General features: G+C 39.9%; 1 protein-coding gene across 1 annotated transcript in view; it reads right to left on the bottom strand.

Annotated features, from left to right (window-relative positions):
• Positions 1-16,155, bottom strand: part of LOC103394780 (acetyl-CoA carboxylase 1) — a gene marked incomplete in the record, with an annotated part of 28,901 nt that overhangs the window by 9,088 nt on the left and 3,658 nt on the right. The window contains 35 exon segments of the mRNA NM_001328240.1: positions 300-397; positions 507-776; positions 895-1,041; positions 1,133-1,288; positions 1,994-2,218; positions 2,312-2,467; positions 3,475-3,479; positions 3,482-3,485; positions 3,488-3,529; positions 3,938-3,982; positions 4,253-4,309; positions 4,389-4,496; positions 4,671-4,773; positions 4,868-5,011; positions 6,884-6,907; positions 8,152-8,270; positions 9,202-9,291; positions 9,385-9,498; positions 9,838-9,951; positions 10,242-10,366; positions 10,528-10,616; positions 10,956-11,056; positions 11,724-11,912; positions 11,995-12,141; positions 12,259-12,393; positions 12,521-12,671; positions 12,759-12,986; positions 13,095-13,198; positions 13,649-13,799; positions 13,894-14,057; positions 14,255-14,416; positions 14,646-14,816; positions 14,908-15,117; positions 15,287-15,397; positions 15,501-15,608. Coding sequence (NP_001315169.1) covers positions 300-397; positions 507-776; positions 895-1,041; positions 1,133-1,288; positions 1,994-2,218; positions 2,312-2,467; positions 3,475-3,479; positions 3,482-3,485; positions 3,488-3,529; positions 3,938-3,982; positions 4,253-4,309; positions 4,389-4,496; positions 4,671-4,773; positions 4,868-5,011; positions 6,884-6,907; positions 8,152-8,270; positions 9,202-9,291; positions 9,385-9,498; positions 9,838-9,951; positions 10,242-10,366; positions 10,528-10,616; positions 10,956-11,056; positions 11,724-11,912; positions 11,995-12,141; positions 12,259-12,393; positions 12,521-12,671; positions 12,759-12,986; positions 13,095-13,198; positions 13,649-13,799; positions 13,894-14,057; positions 14,255-14,416; positions 14,646-14,816; positions 14,908-15,117; positions 15,287-15,397; positions 15,501-15,608 — 4,367 coding nt within the window.

The raw sequence follows: 16,155 nt of genomic DNA, 5'->3' as shown, positions 1-16,155 counted from the left end.
ATTGCTGTGTAATAAAAAAAAACTTTGCTGCATGGACTTTACTAAATGCTTTTTAAGCTCCCGCGGGCCACACAAAATGGGTTTGCGGGCCTCATTTGGCCCCCGGGCCTTGAGTTTGACACGTGGTATACTGTAGGTAGTATAGGTATCAGAATATTTTCCGAGTCGCAGTATCGGTATCGGATATGAAAAGTTGTACTGAGCCATCCCTAATACCAACAGCTATGTTTCTATGACTGGATAAAATCCCAATCTATTTTCTTATATACTACGTTCAACCGTAATATCACAGAACATACCTGGACTCTCCCTCGTCCTCCACGTGTTCACAATGCACAGAGTTCAGGGCTGAAACCTTTTTGTAATCCTGAGGTGTGAGGTAGAGGTACTTGAAACCCTGGAGTAAGAACAGCACATACAGTACATACAGAGAGCACCGTTATTAACCAGGGCAAACAAGTATGGAAATGTTCAGAGAAATGACCTTCAGATTTACACCTACGGACCTTATTTGGGTCAGAAGGATCATGCCAGGCCACATGGAACATGTGTCTTATTTCCTCTGCCAGTCCGATGCGAGCGCCACTGTTGGCTGCGATGTAGATCCGGGGGATGCCGCTCTCACGGGCCATTTCCGAAGCTCGCAGGAACAGCAAGTCCTCCTGGGGCCCGAACGATCCGATCTTGTGCGTGATATCATTACTTATGACGACGATCTCACGTCCGGCCGGACACTCGGGAGTCCGCAAGGTCATCCGCCAAGCCACCATTCCGATCTTAAAAGACAGAAGAGAGGCACTTTTATCATCAAAAATAAAGGACAAATATTAAGTGAAAACAAAGGGTGCAATTTTGAAGGGCGCATTAGAAGATAATAGCAATACATCTACTGACCTCGTTGCCTCCCGGCAGTCGGTTCATCTGCACCAGCTGACCTTGGGCATCAAGGACCAACTCTGTAAAGGTGAGCAGCTCAGAGGGTAGAGGACACTTGGGTAACTCAGCGTAGGCCTGACAACTGTGCCACAACTTTTTCAGAGCCTGGAACAAACAAACAAAACACCCACAGTGAGATTATAATGTGATTTATATTTTTATATTGATATAAATTAGTTGTTTTTTTCCCCCTTACCTGTCTGAACATTTCAGGAAAGTCATAGACGTAGGTGGTGCCTAGAGACTGTGCCTGGAAACGTTTGGACTGCAGCAGGTCCTTGGTGACGTAGGGTGTGTTTATGAGCATGCCATGAAGTGGACCCTGTTTGTCCCCATATGCCTGGAACATGATCTGAAGGAGGAGGAGGTCGAGTTACATTACGGATGTAAAGCAGAACAGATGTAAAAAAAAAGAAAAAAAGAAATGCTACTGTAATCTATTTTTCAAGAAATCCAACGGACAATTTCGAGTCCAACACTGACTTACATTTAGTGACACAATAGTAAATAACAAAGTACTTTGAACTCATTATAATATTTATATACTTCCCACCCATGTCGATGAGCTCTAGTGAGTGATGTGCAAATGAATACAAGATGGATGGATGAAAAGAGGAAACGTAACTTACCTCAGCTGTTAGGGAAACATGTCACTAGATTAATAGCCAATCAGGCTTACAGGGGAAATCTCTGTGTATTTTTAAAGTGTTTTAATTGACATTTTTATAAGTAAAAATGTAAAGGAAAAAGGGGGGGCAGAGGGCAAAACCAACCCCGCCAAACTGCCCAATCCGACCAGTCACTCGAAGACAAAAACTGGCCCTCCAACAAATTAGTGACCCCTGCTTCAGATTTTTCAGAGTGTGAAGAACACACTAGCATTAAGCTCAACACTATAATTGCTGACTAAGCATCGGCAGCATATGCAGTCGCATTAAAAATAACTGAAAAAAAAAACTTCAATGTGAGAAATTGACCGTTTCCAGGATGGAGCTGAAGTGCTTTTCCTGGAATTGGACAACATGAAGATGAGATGGAAGATTATTGAGCGCCCCACCTGTCGGTCTTTGGGCCCCACCTGTCCGGTTCGGGAATCAGTGACCTCCTTGTAAAGGCTGATGTCGAGGTAGTAGCCAGACTCGTTGGTCAGAAACAGGCGGATGGGGATTTGCTTTCCTGTCGGAGTCAGTCGGATGTTGATTTTCAGCTCGGCCTGCAGAACCCGCAGCTTCCACAGTCGGCTTCCGTAGCGCATGACCATGGAGCGAACGGACTCTTCGATCTGAAGTTTGAAGGGAGGAGGTGTGTTAAAACTCTGCTCTGTGGTTTGACAGTGTGTACGGTAAATGTTTTTAGTGATGGTTTTGGCGATAACCTTTGACGGGTCCATGATGACTGTAGGAACGAAGTTCAGGAAGATGTGGTTACAGTCGGTCCTGACGGTCGTGTTGTTAAAAGCCACCTCCAGCTCATCCATAGCTTCCAGCAGCAACCGCTCGGCTTCATTGTGGAGGTACTCAAACGAAGCCTCCTGGTGAATGTACAGACGGAAATAACCGTCAACAAAGTAAAAAAAAAAATAGACATACATATAACATATACCTATATACATTATGTACATTTACATGTATTATTTTTTTACACAAATGAAATAAAATATAAATACTAAAAAGCATTTACAGAAACAAATAAATAATTAAAATTTTCAATTTAATTAATCACAGGCTAGCTGTGGATTAATAATAATTACTCATGATTAATTTAGATCAATCAGCATTCCTAAATATGACAGAAATGTTTTTCTGTATATTGCTGGAACGGAAAGAAAACAAATAACCGCAGGTAAATGTATGCATTTCACACCTGTTTTTATTTGTGACTAATCCAAATGATGGAATTATTAAAAATGTATTATGTAAAAATGTCAAGAATAATTTAAAATTTTAATTTGGGTTCATGGATGCAAACAAATCCAAATGATGGAATTAATAATATGTAAAAATGTCAAGAAAATTTTTAAAATTTAATTTGGGTTCATGGATGCAAACTGGGTAATTTTTTTTTTTTTTTGAATAATGAAGTAAATCAAAATTTTGTCGACATAAAGGTTGTTTTGTGAGATGCACAAAACTCATCACCTCTAGCAGCTCTAACCAAGAATTTTACAGGTGCCATTTCTGCTCAATCAAAAAGAAAGAAAGATACTTAAAAAAAATACAGGGCAATACTGATATCATTAGATTTAAAAAAAAAATCTGCTGTAAAGGTGATGGAATGACAATACGTTATTGCCTGCAGTCCATCTAGGCTCGAACCTTCTATACTGTTCACATATCTATATACAATACACACTTAACTACATTAAAAAATGTGGAAACAATGACACAGCAACAGCTCAGTGTCATTCATAATGGCACTACCAGAATTTATTGCAAAATTCTCTTTGATTTGACACATTAAATTTTGTTGACTGTCAAACACAATAATCCTTTGTTTATTTTTTTTGTGTCGTCTTGACTTGAGTTGCTGTTAACCATTCATGTATACTCACTTTGTCTCTCGCCCGGAATGTGAAGAATTTAGGGAATTCTCTCTGTGTGAAAATAGAGAAAACAAAATAAGTCTTAGGGAACAGAATTTATCGCTAGAATAATAGCAGAAACATCAGACAAAAAATAAATTTGACTAAATTAAATTAAAAGATTTGGCTATGTGATAGGAAGCATTTCAGCTTAAATTATTTGGCTTCGAAAATAGAGGGTTACACAGTTCATCTAAGAAGAGATGAGGGTAGTTTAGGCAATTGAATTCTAATTTGGGGGCATTTCTTTTTTTTTTATTTGTCAAAAATAATAACAGAGTTATTTTCCATTTTGTGAAAATGCTCATCGTGGCAGTCTATGCTAACAGAAAAAAAACACACCATGCTTTCTATGGGCTATTGAAGTGTTTTCAGAGTCTGTCTCCATACGTATAAACGCTGAGGATTACTACTACTCACGTGAAACCTTTGGTCCATCTCACAGTTGATTTGTTTCCTGAAATCCTGTCATCATAAATGTAGCAATTGCAAGGCATGCAGAAAGAGATACAGAGACAAAGAGGACAACAAGCTAAGTTCCTGATGCAAATCGTCTCAATTACCACAGCAATGTCAATTCACAATCAATACATAGAGTTTTAGTCAGCGTACAAAAAAAGCGGAGAAGCAGAATACTTGGTTCGTATCAATAATACATGCATTCCGGAATAACTCAACAGAACAGCATGCACGAGAGCGTCTAATTAAAAGTAGAAAAAAAAAAAAAAGTCTTACCTTTTGAGCCACGAGGAACGTCAGCCTTCGTATTCCATGTTCAAACAGCAGGGATTTCTGGTATTGACAATAAAAACATTATAAATAACAGGATTAAACGCCTCTGTTGGGGCATTTGTCTGTCATGGCTCCCGACCTTTGACAGTGTGAACTCTCGGAACATGGCTGCCAGGCTATCGTCATCGATGTCCCCGTCTGTCTTGATGGCTACGTTCAAGATGTGGATCGGTTCGTCCTGGACACTCTGGATGTACGAGCAGATGTTTTATATTTATATAATATATTAAAAAATATTTTAGTGGTTAGTGACCCATACGTGTTACGAGAAGGTACTGCGGGCGGCCATGACATTTTAGAGTGATTTTTTTAATATTAAATTCCAGATGGTACGTTTCGGTCAGGTATGCCTTCTCATCACCTTGTTATCGTCTTCACCATACAGAACAGGATTGCCGCCCTCTGGGAAAGTTGGACTTGAGGGCGGAGAGTCAGAGAAGCAACTTAACACATCTGTGATGTTCCTGTAAGACGACAATGTGTCAAACGTGTCACTCACGCATCTTTACACATCAACCCAATCAGCACAGGTTTGTTTTTTTTTTAGCATGGACTAACCTGACAAAGTCCTGGAAGGAGCGGAACGCAACCATCGCTCCCATTCGCTGACAAGGCGGAGTAAAAGACGTGTCAAGCAGAACATCGCTCACACTGGCTACGTGTACCATGCCGTAGTGGTTCAGATTGGATGAGAACGACATCCTGTAGGGTTTTATCAAAAGGACAGTCATTATGAGAATCTGCTATGCTATGACATTCACATCAACCTTTAAGACAGGCATGGGCAAACTAAGGCCCGGGGGCCCGTTCGCCTTTTTAATCTGGCCCGTCAAACTTTTCCAAATGATATAATTCACATCAACCTCTAAAACAGGCATGGGCAAACTAAGGCCCGGGGGCCCGGATGTGGCTCGTTCAGCTTTTTAATCCGGCCCGCCAAACTTTTCCAATTTAAATAATTTATTTATATCATTATACTTCTGTCTTCTCCCTGTAATACCCATGTTTCCCCATTAGATGGCGTAGAAAATGAAAAAAGCATTTTAGTAAACCCTCCATCTATCCATCCTGACCTGGCCGCCCTGTTCAATTTTAGGACAATTGTGGCCCACGAGTCAAAAAGTTTGCCCACGTCTGCTCTAAGATTACGGCTGTTACGTCTCAGCTTCTTGGCTAATTGAGACACTGGGATTTATTTAAACTGTTGGAGGCTCTGTGTTATCAAAATGGGACCAGATTAAATCTTAACAACACCACAGAACACAAAGATAAGAGCACATAATATCCAAATTCTTCAGATCACCCTCAAGTTAGTAAAGCTAATCAAAGCACATTTTCGTGTCACAGAAACAGGCTCACAAATCCAAAAGGAAATCCATTTCCAAGATTTTGAAAAAAAAAATCAAAAATAAAAAAAAATTGATTTTGTTGAGTGTTAGTCTTCTGATTGCAGGAAGCCCTCCCAAAAGATACACCCGAGATGTTTTGTGTGTCAAACCTGTCCAGGTTTCCCGATTCTGAGACATTTTTCTTCACAGCGCCATCTTCCTTAGGTTTACTACCTTGTGGTTTAAGAGGCTGGGATTTATTTTCCTGCAATTTAGTTTCCAAGGTTTTTGTACTGTCCAGGATTGGAGCAGACATTTTCCTGGCAGGACAGTCACAAGCTGAAGTTCAGGAGATGTGCACTTACTCACAGCGGGGTGTTCTGTTTACCTGACGGCACATCACTGCGCTTCATATCACCACAACACCAGCACACATACACAACTGACAAGAACCAATCACTCCTTCACAAAGACAGAAAACACACGTTTGACACAGAGGCCGTTTGCTAAAAGCCATGCAGTTGACATTGAAAGACTTGACCTGACTACAGTCTGTTTGCTGAACATCTGTGCCTCGTGGACATTTTTTTTAAGTATCAGACTTTCTTTTTTTTTGGCGAATCAAACAAGAGTCCATTGTTTCAAATATCATTTATCTAATTTTCAAATATAACATTCCTACTTTGGCAGTTACGTGTGTTTTATTATGAATAATGTTGCCAGAAAACCTAGAACAAAAATTGTCAGTATCAACCAAGCTGTGCTCGTAGTAGTCGACACACTATAACCACTGATGGCCACAGCCTTTCCACTACTAGGCTGCCATTTTGAAGTTGCGATATGGAAAATATCCAAAGACCAAATGAGAGCACAGCCATGATTTACTTTAAAAAAATAAATATTCATAAAAATTTTAAAAGAAATATCTGCTTCAGAAAATGTCTTTTCTTTGTGTTTTTGTCAGCCAAGCCTTCAGAGCAAAAGTAAGAGGTGGGAATATTAGTTTTATGTGTATAGTAGCAGCACAATCACTTTTTTTTTTACTGTACAATCTATACTAACAGCATCTGTGAGTAAAAAGGAAAAAACAAACAAACATATTTTTTGTAACAAACAACAGACTCATGTTTCAACCACCTGAATAAATTATGTTTCAATTATTGTTCTGACCGTGGGGTTAAACTACAATCACTAGTACTTAATGCAAATTAAATGGATGTTTACAATAAAAGAATGTGTACAATACCTGTTAAGTGTGGGGATGTTCCCTCTGCAATCAAACAACATTGATTACTATGTGGTTAGTGGCAGGCATCAGGAGAGGAAGACAGTCAAGGTAGAATGTGTGTGTCTTTTGTGTCAGATGGATGGAATGAATGGGTATGGGTCAAAGGTCAAACCAGACAGTGATGTTGAATTCCCATGTTTTTTTTTTTTCGTATAAGGTATTTTTGGGAATGCATGAAGATTTCAAGTAAAAAAGGCCTATATGCTCACGAGGAATGTAGAAGTAATGTTTCTACTTTGTTTCCCCCAAGAATTATCACAGTCATTTAAAATTAACTACATAGAATTTTTGTATTCGTTAATGTTAAAAACACTAAAGTTGAGCATAAATGTCATATCCCTAAGCATTAAAATGTAAAAAAAAAACACTTCAGTCCTGACATTATTCTTGGAGACAAACTACAGAAACCTGATACCTACTTGTCCTGAAGTAAACGCTTAAATTTATAGGATCGTCACAATGCCAACAACAGAGTTAGTTCAAACACATTCAAAGTTAAGTAGTAGCAATTACTGGAGAAAACCACCTATGCAGGAATTCCATCACAGCCAAAGCTGACAGGGGAAGAACAAGAAACACAAATTGATGTGAAACTGAGCTAGTAAGAGAGAGACAAGTGGGGGACAAACAAAACAGTCACAGTCAAAACGAACAACCACGCCAACAGGACGCTGAATTAGTGCAAACACGATGTTGTGGAGCTGCTCTTAAATCAGTACGTTTTCCCAAGTCCCAAGTAAATATGGTACAAAGTGGGATTATTTTAAGGAAATTGCTCAGGCTGGAAGCCTTGTTGCTCATGGTACATCTCTGTGATATGATGGGAAAAGCACATGGGATATGTTAACACAGAGAGCAACAATGACAGACCTGAGAAGCAGGAGGGCGCCATAACACCATGGATAGTAGGGAATGTCAACTACTCTACAGACACACAGGCAATGGGATAATACTGTACCATCGTCACCAAGGAGAAAGCAGGCAGAACAAAGTTAGCCACCAGGTGGTGACAACAGAACATAGCTGCGTATACTAATGCTTCAAAGCAGCAGCAAAAGCAGGTGGTTAAAAAAAAAAAAACTGCTATTGAAGGATGACTTGACCGCAGCCGTTGATCACAGCTGTTTACACAGGATCATGCTCTACAGCGCCATCAGGGTTGGGCAGTGCAGAGCAGGCGAGGCGAGGCGCAACACAAAAGCAATGTAACACATTCACTCTGTTACCTGTTGGGATGTGAGGTCGGCAGCATGAACTGGAACTCCACTATGCACGTGTTGTCCTTCAGCTCTCGGTGCTGGACGCTGTTGAGCTCGTAGGCAATGTACGCTCTGCGCACGTAGACCTGCAGTTACGTGACCACAAACAGAACCACAAATGATAGTTAATAATTGGGTTTTTGGAGGACAGTCAAGATCTTCTAATTGTTGTTATATATGACAGTCAAGATCTTCTAATTGTTGTTATACTGTATATAGACATTGTCATCAGTAGCAGAAATGTGAATGTCCATCAGTCGCCTCATGTTCGCCAACTGGCTTTAGACGTACAGTATGTGCTTACTGTCAGTGTCTTCTCGATGTCCTCAATTTTACCTAATATATATATATTAAATTTATTCCGTTCATTTACATTCACAGTAAGGTAACAAAACACAATACACTCCCATTGTGGTAGTTGCGTTCCAAGACCCACAGTGAAAAGGGAAAATCCGCGAAGTAGAGGCGAGATAGTGTTTATATTATTTGCGTATTTATTTACCCTTTACGAACCTCCCTCACACTGTTATCAACTGTATTGTTCTTTCCCACACAATTATATGCACAGTAGAGTTGTGTAATAGAAATATAAAACAGGGAACATCACTTTTCTAACAGGATGACCACAGGCTGAAGCAAAAAAAAAATTGCCTCTCATTATTTCAACAAAGGGAAGCCATATTCCCAATAATACAATTTTTCTTCTTTTGAATGTCTTTTTCCATTAATGTCATTGCTGACTTCATGTACAGTATATACATATGTTTCTGCATACCTAGAAACACATACATGTCAGGATAATGTTATTTTATATATTGCATAATTCTATATATATTATCAAAACTGTTATTTCACAGCATCACCACATTCACAGACAGGCAAGAATTATATTTTAAATTAGTTTGTACCTTTGGTTTACCAATGAAAATAGTCTTCTCTAAGTCATCACCATGCCTGTAGTAACTATTCAACTCTAAATATTATGTAAAAGCCAACTGCAAACCAATCGGATCTCACCTCCAGTGCGGCCATCCTCACGACCTGATTGCTGTGGTAGAAGAAGTTGGGCAAAACATCGAAGATGGATGTTTCTGACAGGATCAGTTTCTAGAAAGAAAAAAAATCGGATAGTAGCACGTGTTATTAAATATGCTGATGCTATGACATCACGTCACGTTATTTTTCTCCTCTTTTGCCTACCTGCAGGTTCTCAATGCAGAACTGGTGCCCGTACATATCTATAGCAGACAGGAAGATGGACTCCACCTGGTTGTGTCGCAGCTCGTAGGAGGGAAGGTGGGAAGCAATCAATACCTGTGTAAAAAAAAACAGAATGTGAAACATCAGCAAAGTCCATCGAAGATAGTTTAGTTTTTCTCTATTAACGCTGAACGTCAATGCATTAACTGTGAGGAATTACTGACACCTGGTGGTGCAAATCTTACAAACATTGGGAAGTACGACAATTGACTAGTAAATAACTCAAATTACTTTCAGCCATTTCAGTTAGAACTGTCACACAAGTAATTGTTAGTTTAGACATAAAATCCAAAAAATATTTAAAAAATAAAACAGACAGGTTAGTAATCAAACTGAAGTAACAGTTAACTGCAGCAATTGCGTTTAAGCAGTCAACTCCAACAACTTTTTCACCTGTCGAGCACGCAGTGCTACTTTGGCGTTAGTTGTCTTGCTGAGCTGAGTAAGTTCAGTCAAAATGGCCACCAGTTCCTCCGTCAGTGTCTGTTCACGACCACAGAGCTGGTCCTACAAACAAGAGGACAACATCACTCATTAACAGAGCAATTGTTAAGCAGTGCTTTTATTGGGTAAAATGCTGACTCGTTTCATTACTATAACACAGGAATCACCTTATCGGAGGCTAACATTATTATTTTATGGTTATTATGGAAGTCGTGTTTGGATTGGATGGTTGAGCGGACCCGATTCGGCCAGTTGATAATCACTTCATTACCATAGCCAAATTCTATTCTACTATGTGCATTTGGAGTCGTCAATATATCAATACAATTAAGCAAAAAAAAGGTCAGACTTACAATCAGCATCGTGACCACCAAGTTCCGCTTGGTGACTTGCGCATGGGAGAAGATATAGTTGAGTACGTTGGCCATCTCCACTTTATTTTCCTCACGTAGCGCAAACACACATTTGTCGTAATGCCCTGTGAATGGACCCAAAATAACACAAAAACATTGGTAAAAATTCACCTTATCAGGGCTTTACTGTCATAAAGCAACATCACGGAGAGACATTTTTAAGATTCGCTGAACAACTCAATGTTTGACAAACAGGAACATCCTGTATATGAGAAAAAGAATTCACCGTTCTGGAACTGGATCTCAACTTTCAGGTACTGCCTGAGCAGGTCCATCACCACTGCCTTCATGTGACCTCGTATACCACTGCGATATCTGTCACAGACATGAGAAGAGAGGTGTATCAACAAAAGAGACACTGCTGAGTCTATTTTCTATTATTCTAGGCAAAAGGTTGTCAAAAACTCCAAAATGTATCAAATGACATAAAGAAAAACATCTCATAAACAAAACTATGTGTATTTGATTTTGTTGTAATATTTCATAAACATCTCAGTTCCAAATTTTATTTTTTTATTTTCTTATTATGCCTTGCTGTCTCCCAGTAGAAATTAATTTCCTGCGATAATTACTCCTTAGGTCTCACGAGATGCTGTGTAATGAGCGATTTGCTCATAGAAATCCTAATGTTGCGATGCTAAGTGAGGTACTCACTTCTGCACCAGCTGCACGATGCTCTGTGTGTTCATGAAGAACACCTCCCTCTCAGACTTCTTGTTCAGCGTTGCAGCGTGACTGTCCAGGATGTTGGCGATCTGGAAAATAAGAAAATGAACCAGGAGGATATTTTAAGTTTCATTCAAATTCTTATTTGAAACTGTCAAGTCCATTGAAACGAATGTGTTATGTGAATTTGGAATACGCAAATACAATTGACTTGATTTTTTTTTTTTTCTATCTGTAACTCTATATTCCTCACCGAGTATATAAAACAAAGAAATCCAGTTCTCTCTTTCCTCACAAGCTTGAAAAACACATTTTAAATTTCATTTTGGTTAACTGTGATTTAACTACATCCCTTTTTTCCATGGTGTTTGACAAAGTTATACAATTGTGTTCTTTGACAACCTCCATTGGCTATGGAGAAAACATTTTATTTTTTATTTCATTTTATATTGTGGGAATGTGCTAAATAAATATTTCCATAATTCTGTAATAGATTTTTTTTCTCTAAAACATTAATATTAATTTATGTTATAGAGTAGCCATAAATGCAATGGTACGATTTCGATGGATTTTTTTCCCAAGTTTTCACTGGCGATTGAGCATAGCGTCATCTTATTATAAGATAAAAGCACGAACCACTGTGTGACCCCCAGATAAAAAAATTACAATTCTTTATGTTCATGAAAAAAAACCTAAAATAATTTGGAAACACTGGTTGATAAACCAACTGTTTCTAATCATGGTGATGAATTTTACCTGCTGACTTGGGAACTGGCAGAGAACAGAGGTGATGTTACTGGCATACTGGGCCATCTCCTTTTTGATGGACTTCTCCACGGCAGGGGGAATGCGACCCGACACACTGGTCATGATGTCTTGTAGCTCCAACAGAGGTAAAGAGGGGTCGCGCATGGTCTTCATTAGCCTTTCCACCCATTCTTTCAACTAGGAAAATATCATTTAATCGGTCGTTACACAACAGGCCGAAAGACGGGAACGGCGATATTAGCGCGTCTTTAATAATTACCTTAGCGTTGAAGAACGATTCAGGAAGACAGAAGCCATTCATGATGTGGACGAGGTGGTCAAGTGTGTTGTGGAAGACTCTGTGGAGCTTCTCCCCTCTCAAAGCAACTGACTGAAGAGACGGCAGGGCCCCAGTGTGCAGCTCTGCCTACAGGACACGTACAAATGCTTTTAAATATATATATATTTTGAACACAGTTACGCACAGGTCAAAAATGTACACAGAACTTAAAACAGATTTTTTTTTTTTTTTATCATTCATTACTTGCTGCACTCTGCTCGGATCATCTAACTGAAGCTTGGCAATGACACAGCCAGGTTCCAGTGCTGCTCCAGCCCTCTTGACGTAGTGTATGCATCCAGACTCTGCCGTGGTAAGAGTCATTACCATCTTCATCACCTGGAGGTCAAGGAAAGGTCACAGGTTGCATCTCTTCTGTGTACTCCAGTCGATATGTACTGAATATCTGATTCCGTATATAAACCCATGTAGACATATATATATTTCCAAATACAGCGCATTTTACCTCTATTTCAGCATAGCACTGGCCAGCGAATAGGTGCCCGCCGTCTTCCACTGTAAACTGAATGAGTTTTCCAGCTGAGGGAGATCGCAGCAGCGACGGATCATTCTCCTTCTCAAATACACACGTCTTGTTTCCAATAGTGATGCGATACCTTCCAAGAAGAATTATTTTTTACCATATTATTGAATGAAAGTCCATACAAAGTTAGGGAGGTTTGGCATTTTTTGGCTCGTCTAACCTGTCCACCTCCTCCTTCATGTACGTAGTGTAGCTGCTGCCATCGTAGGACAGGAGAAGACCTCCGTCACTGAGCCGATGGACATCGACCTCGGCCAATGAGTCGTTCATGATGACCACGTAAGAGTTTGGAGACTGCCGTGTCACCGTTAGGACATACTTTATGCCCTCGTAGATTAGCTCCACGTCCACGGTATTGAGAAGTGTGTGTGCTGGCAGCACTTGGCCCCTGATCAGACAGAGAAAACAGAGAAAAAATGTTGTATTTATTTTTCCCCCAAAAACAACGAAAGCTATGCCTTTATATGGAGTTCTTTAATATACATATTTTTATTACCTTTCCAAGGAATGCAGGAAATTAGACACACTGTTCCGGAAGTTAACGTCCGCCACATGGAGCGCCCCACTTACGATTCCTAGCATGGTATCAGGACGCTCTGCCTACACACAACAAATATAAAAAGACATTTGTTATTGAAAATGTGGTATTTTCATGAGAATGTCGGGTTTTATTTGTTCAAATTAGATTAAAAAAATTAAAATCTCAGATATCTGCGTCGCCTTGACATAGAGGAGGACATTTCCTACCAGAACAAAATATCTGTCTGCCGCAAAGTTTTTAAGCAATCACAACTGTAATACCGTAGTAAGAATATTGTCCCAGGACATAAAGCGTTTTCTGCACCTACTCCCTCCCACGTACAGTGTTCTCTGGCGTCATCATGGGGATGATTGAAAAATTGCAGTATGTTTTTGTGAGTCAATCTGTGTAGGAGTTCATTGTTTAAAAATGTATATTCACCGCCAGTATATCGATAAAGTACCACAAGACAAAAGATCACGATAGATTGTAGTACTGATATTTTTGCCACAGCCCTGCTCTCTCCTTACCTGCATTTTCTCTGAGATAAGTCTGTCCAGCCAGCCTGTGTCAATGCTGTTGTGTTGGAAGCTTTCTGTCTCTAGCAGTTTTATGAGATACTCCACTGTGGTCCTGAAGTCTCCTCTGATGGACAGCTCCTTTAAAGCCACCACCATATTGCTGCAGAAAATACAGACCGAAGTTGAAACATCTGCACAGTAAAGAAACTGCATTTGGGGAAATATTCAGCAACACCAAAACAGAGAAAACTCACGAGATGGCTTCTTCACGATTCTCTCCCCAAGAGAAGCAGTGTCCAAACTGGGAGTCAGCAAACTCATGCAGTCCTCCAGCAGCCGCCACACTGAAGTATCCCCACACGTTCTTGTTGCTGCGGAAATTTAGCTCTTGCACTGTTCCAGAGCTTGGCTTGAATCCCTACAATCAAATTAGATAAGATCTTATATGTTGGCTGCAGAACAATTGGGGGACATTGTGACAAATCAAACCAATAAGAAACTACATGTGTATTTTAAGCTACGGCTTTTGATTGTTTGTTTGTTTCATAATAAGAAACTACATGTGTATTTTAAGCTATGGCTTTTGATTTGTTTCAAAGTAGCAGGGAAATTTACCTCATCAGGATTTTCGCTTGTGATTCGTGCTGCGATGACGTGACCCCGTGGTGACGGCGCTGTGGACAGACCCTCAAAGTCGATGTGAGTGTCTCCCCAAGGCTGGACACCGTAAAGCATCCTGATGTCTTTGATCCGGTAGAGGGGGATACCCATTGCAATCTGAGCAACAACGGTGTGGTTATACACACGGCATATTACTCTGTGATATCAACGCTGAGGCATATAGTCTTAAAATGTTAAAAACAAATACAGCAGAATAATTTTCTATTGAAAAACTATTACTGAATTTAGAAAAACCTAAAACTGTGACACACTGTACAGCCACCAAGGAGTGTAAAGCAGTAAACGAATTGCAAGCGTTACGTTTACAGTAAGATTTAAAACTTGCCTGCAATTGGGCGGCAGGCAAGTTGACGTCGGCCACCATCTCAGTACAGGGGTGTTCCACCTGCAGACGGGGGTTGAGCTCCAGGAAGTAGAAGCTGCCATCCTGGCTGTACAAGTATTCTACTGTACCTGCGCTGACGTATCCCACCATCTTAGCCAGCTTTACTGCACACTTAAAGAAACAGAGAAGGTATATTCATGAAAAAAACGATTGTCCGTGGTTCCAAATCAATAGCTTGACATTTGCTATGATAGAGAAATACCTTTTCCATATCCTCAAACACATCAGACGTGGCGATAGTAGCTGGAGCTTCCTCTATGATTTTTTGGTGTCGTCGTTGCACGGAGCAATCTCTACCAAAGAGGGAAATGGCGTTGCCGTACTGATCAGCTAAGATCTGGACTTCCAAGTGACGAGCGTGTTTGGCAAGCTGCATGACAAAAATCGGGGATCCCGGGACCTCTGTCTGGACCTGAAAATATATATTAAGATAAATTGATTTTAAATGTAAAATATAGGGAAGCTATATCAAAAAACTAAATGTAAAATATAGGGAAGCTATATCAAAAATATCAAACTAAACGTACAGTCAAACATTATGCATTCAGAATAAAAACTGATTTGTTGAATTTTTTTTTTACCTGTCTGAAAAGGTTAGGGAAATCATCAGCAGTGTTGACTTTACGGATTCCTTTCCCTCCGCCCCCCTCAGAGGCCTTCACCATGATTGGGTAGCCAACCTTCTCAGAAGCCTGGCAATTAAATAAGCACCTTTCTATCATACAGCCATCAGAGATGTGGAAATGCATATTTCTATTTTGCCATGGTGAACAATCAGTGTGATGACACGCTTACGGTTAGGCCATCCTCCACGTCCTTGATACAACCGCGCTCATATACATCAGAAGGGACATTGATGGTCTGCTTTTTTTGATCGTTTTCTGTCCATTCTACTGTCAGGCCTATGAGCAACAGGAGACACAGTCAAAAAGTATTCATCCTTTAATATATATACATATATATACAAATGTACATATATACACATATATATATATACATAACTGCACAAAAGAGGGTGAGGTAGCCGACTGCAACACTAATAATTGAATCATTGATTATGACCTTTTCCTTAATTAACAGCATGAGCAGGCCAATATAATGTGACAAAACCATTGAGAGGACATGAACTCTGAAAAGTACAAGAGAGAGTACTAGGGGTATGCTAAAATATAGATACAACAATATTTCATCTTGGGGTATTTTAGTGATATACTGGCGGCAAATATCAATATTTTGACAATAAACATATCCTTGTTCTAAACAGATTCTCTCACAAAAACCAACTGCAATTTTTTCAATCCTCCACATGAGTGTCCTAGAGAGGGAGTAAGGCAAAGAAAGCTAAAGCTAAACTAGCTATCTGTCAACTCACTTTACGTGCTGGAACCCTATATGTGGCAGGCGGGGGGGGGGGGAGAGGGGGGGGGGGGTTGACAAAGGGACAGGGAAC

Source organism: Cynoglossus semilaevis, chromosome 19 (genome assembly GCF_000523025.1).
Source record: "Cynoglossus semilaevis isolate Cse_v1.0 chromosome 19, Cse_v1.0, whole genome shotgun sequence".
NCBI lineage: Eukaryota > Metazoa > Chordata > Actinopteri > Pleuronectiformes > Cynoglossidae > Cynoglossus > Cynoglossus semilaevis.
The sequence above is the reverse complement of the archived record's forward strand: the minus strand, read 5'-3'. Positions and strand labels throughout refer to the sequence as shown.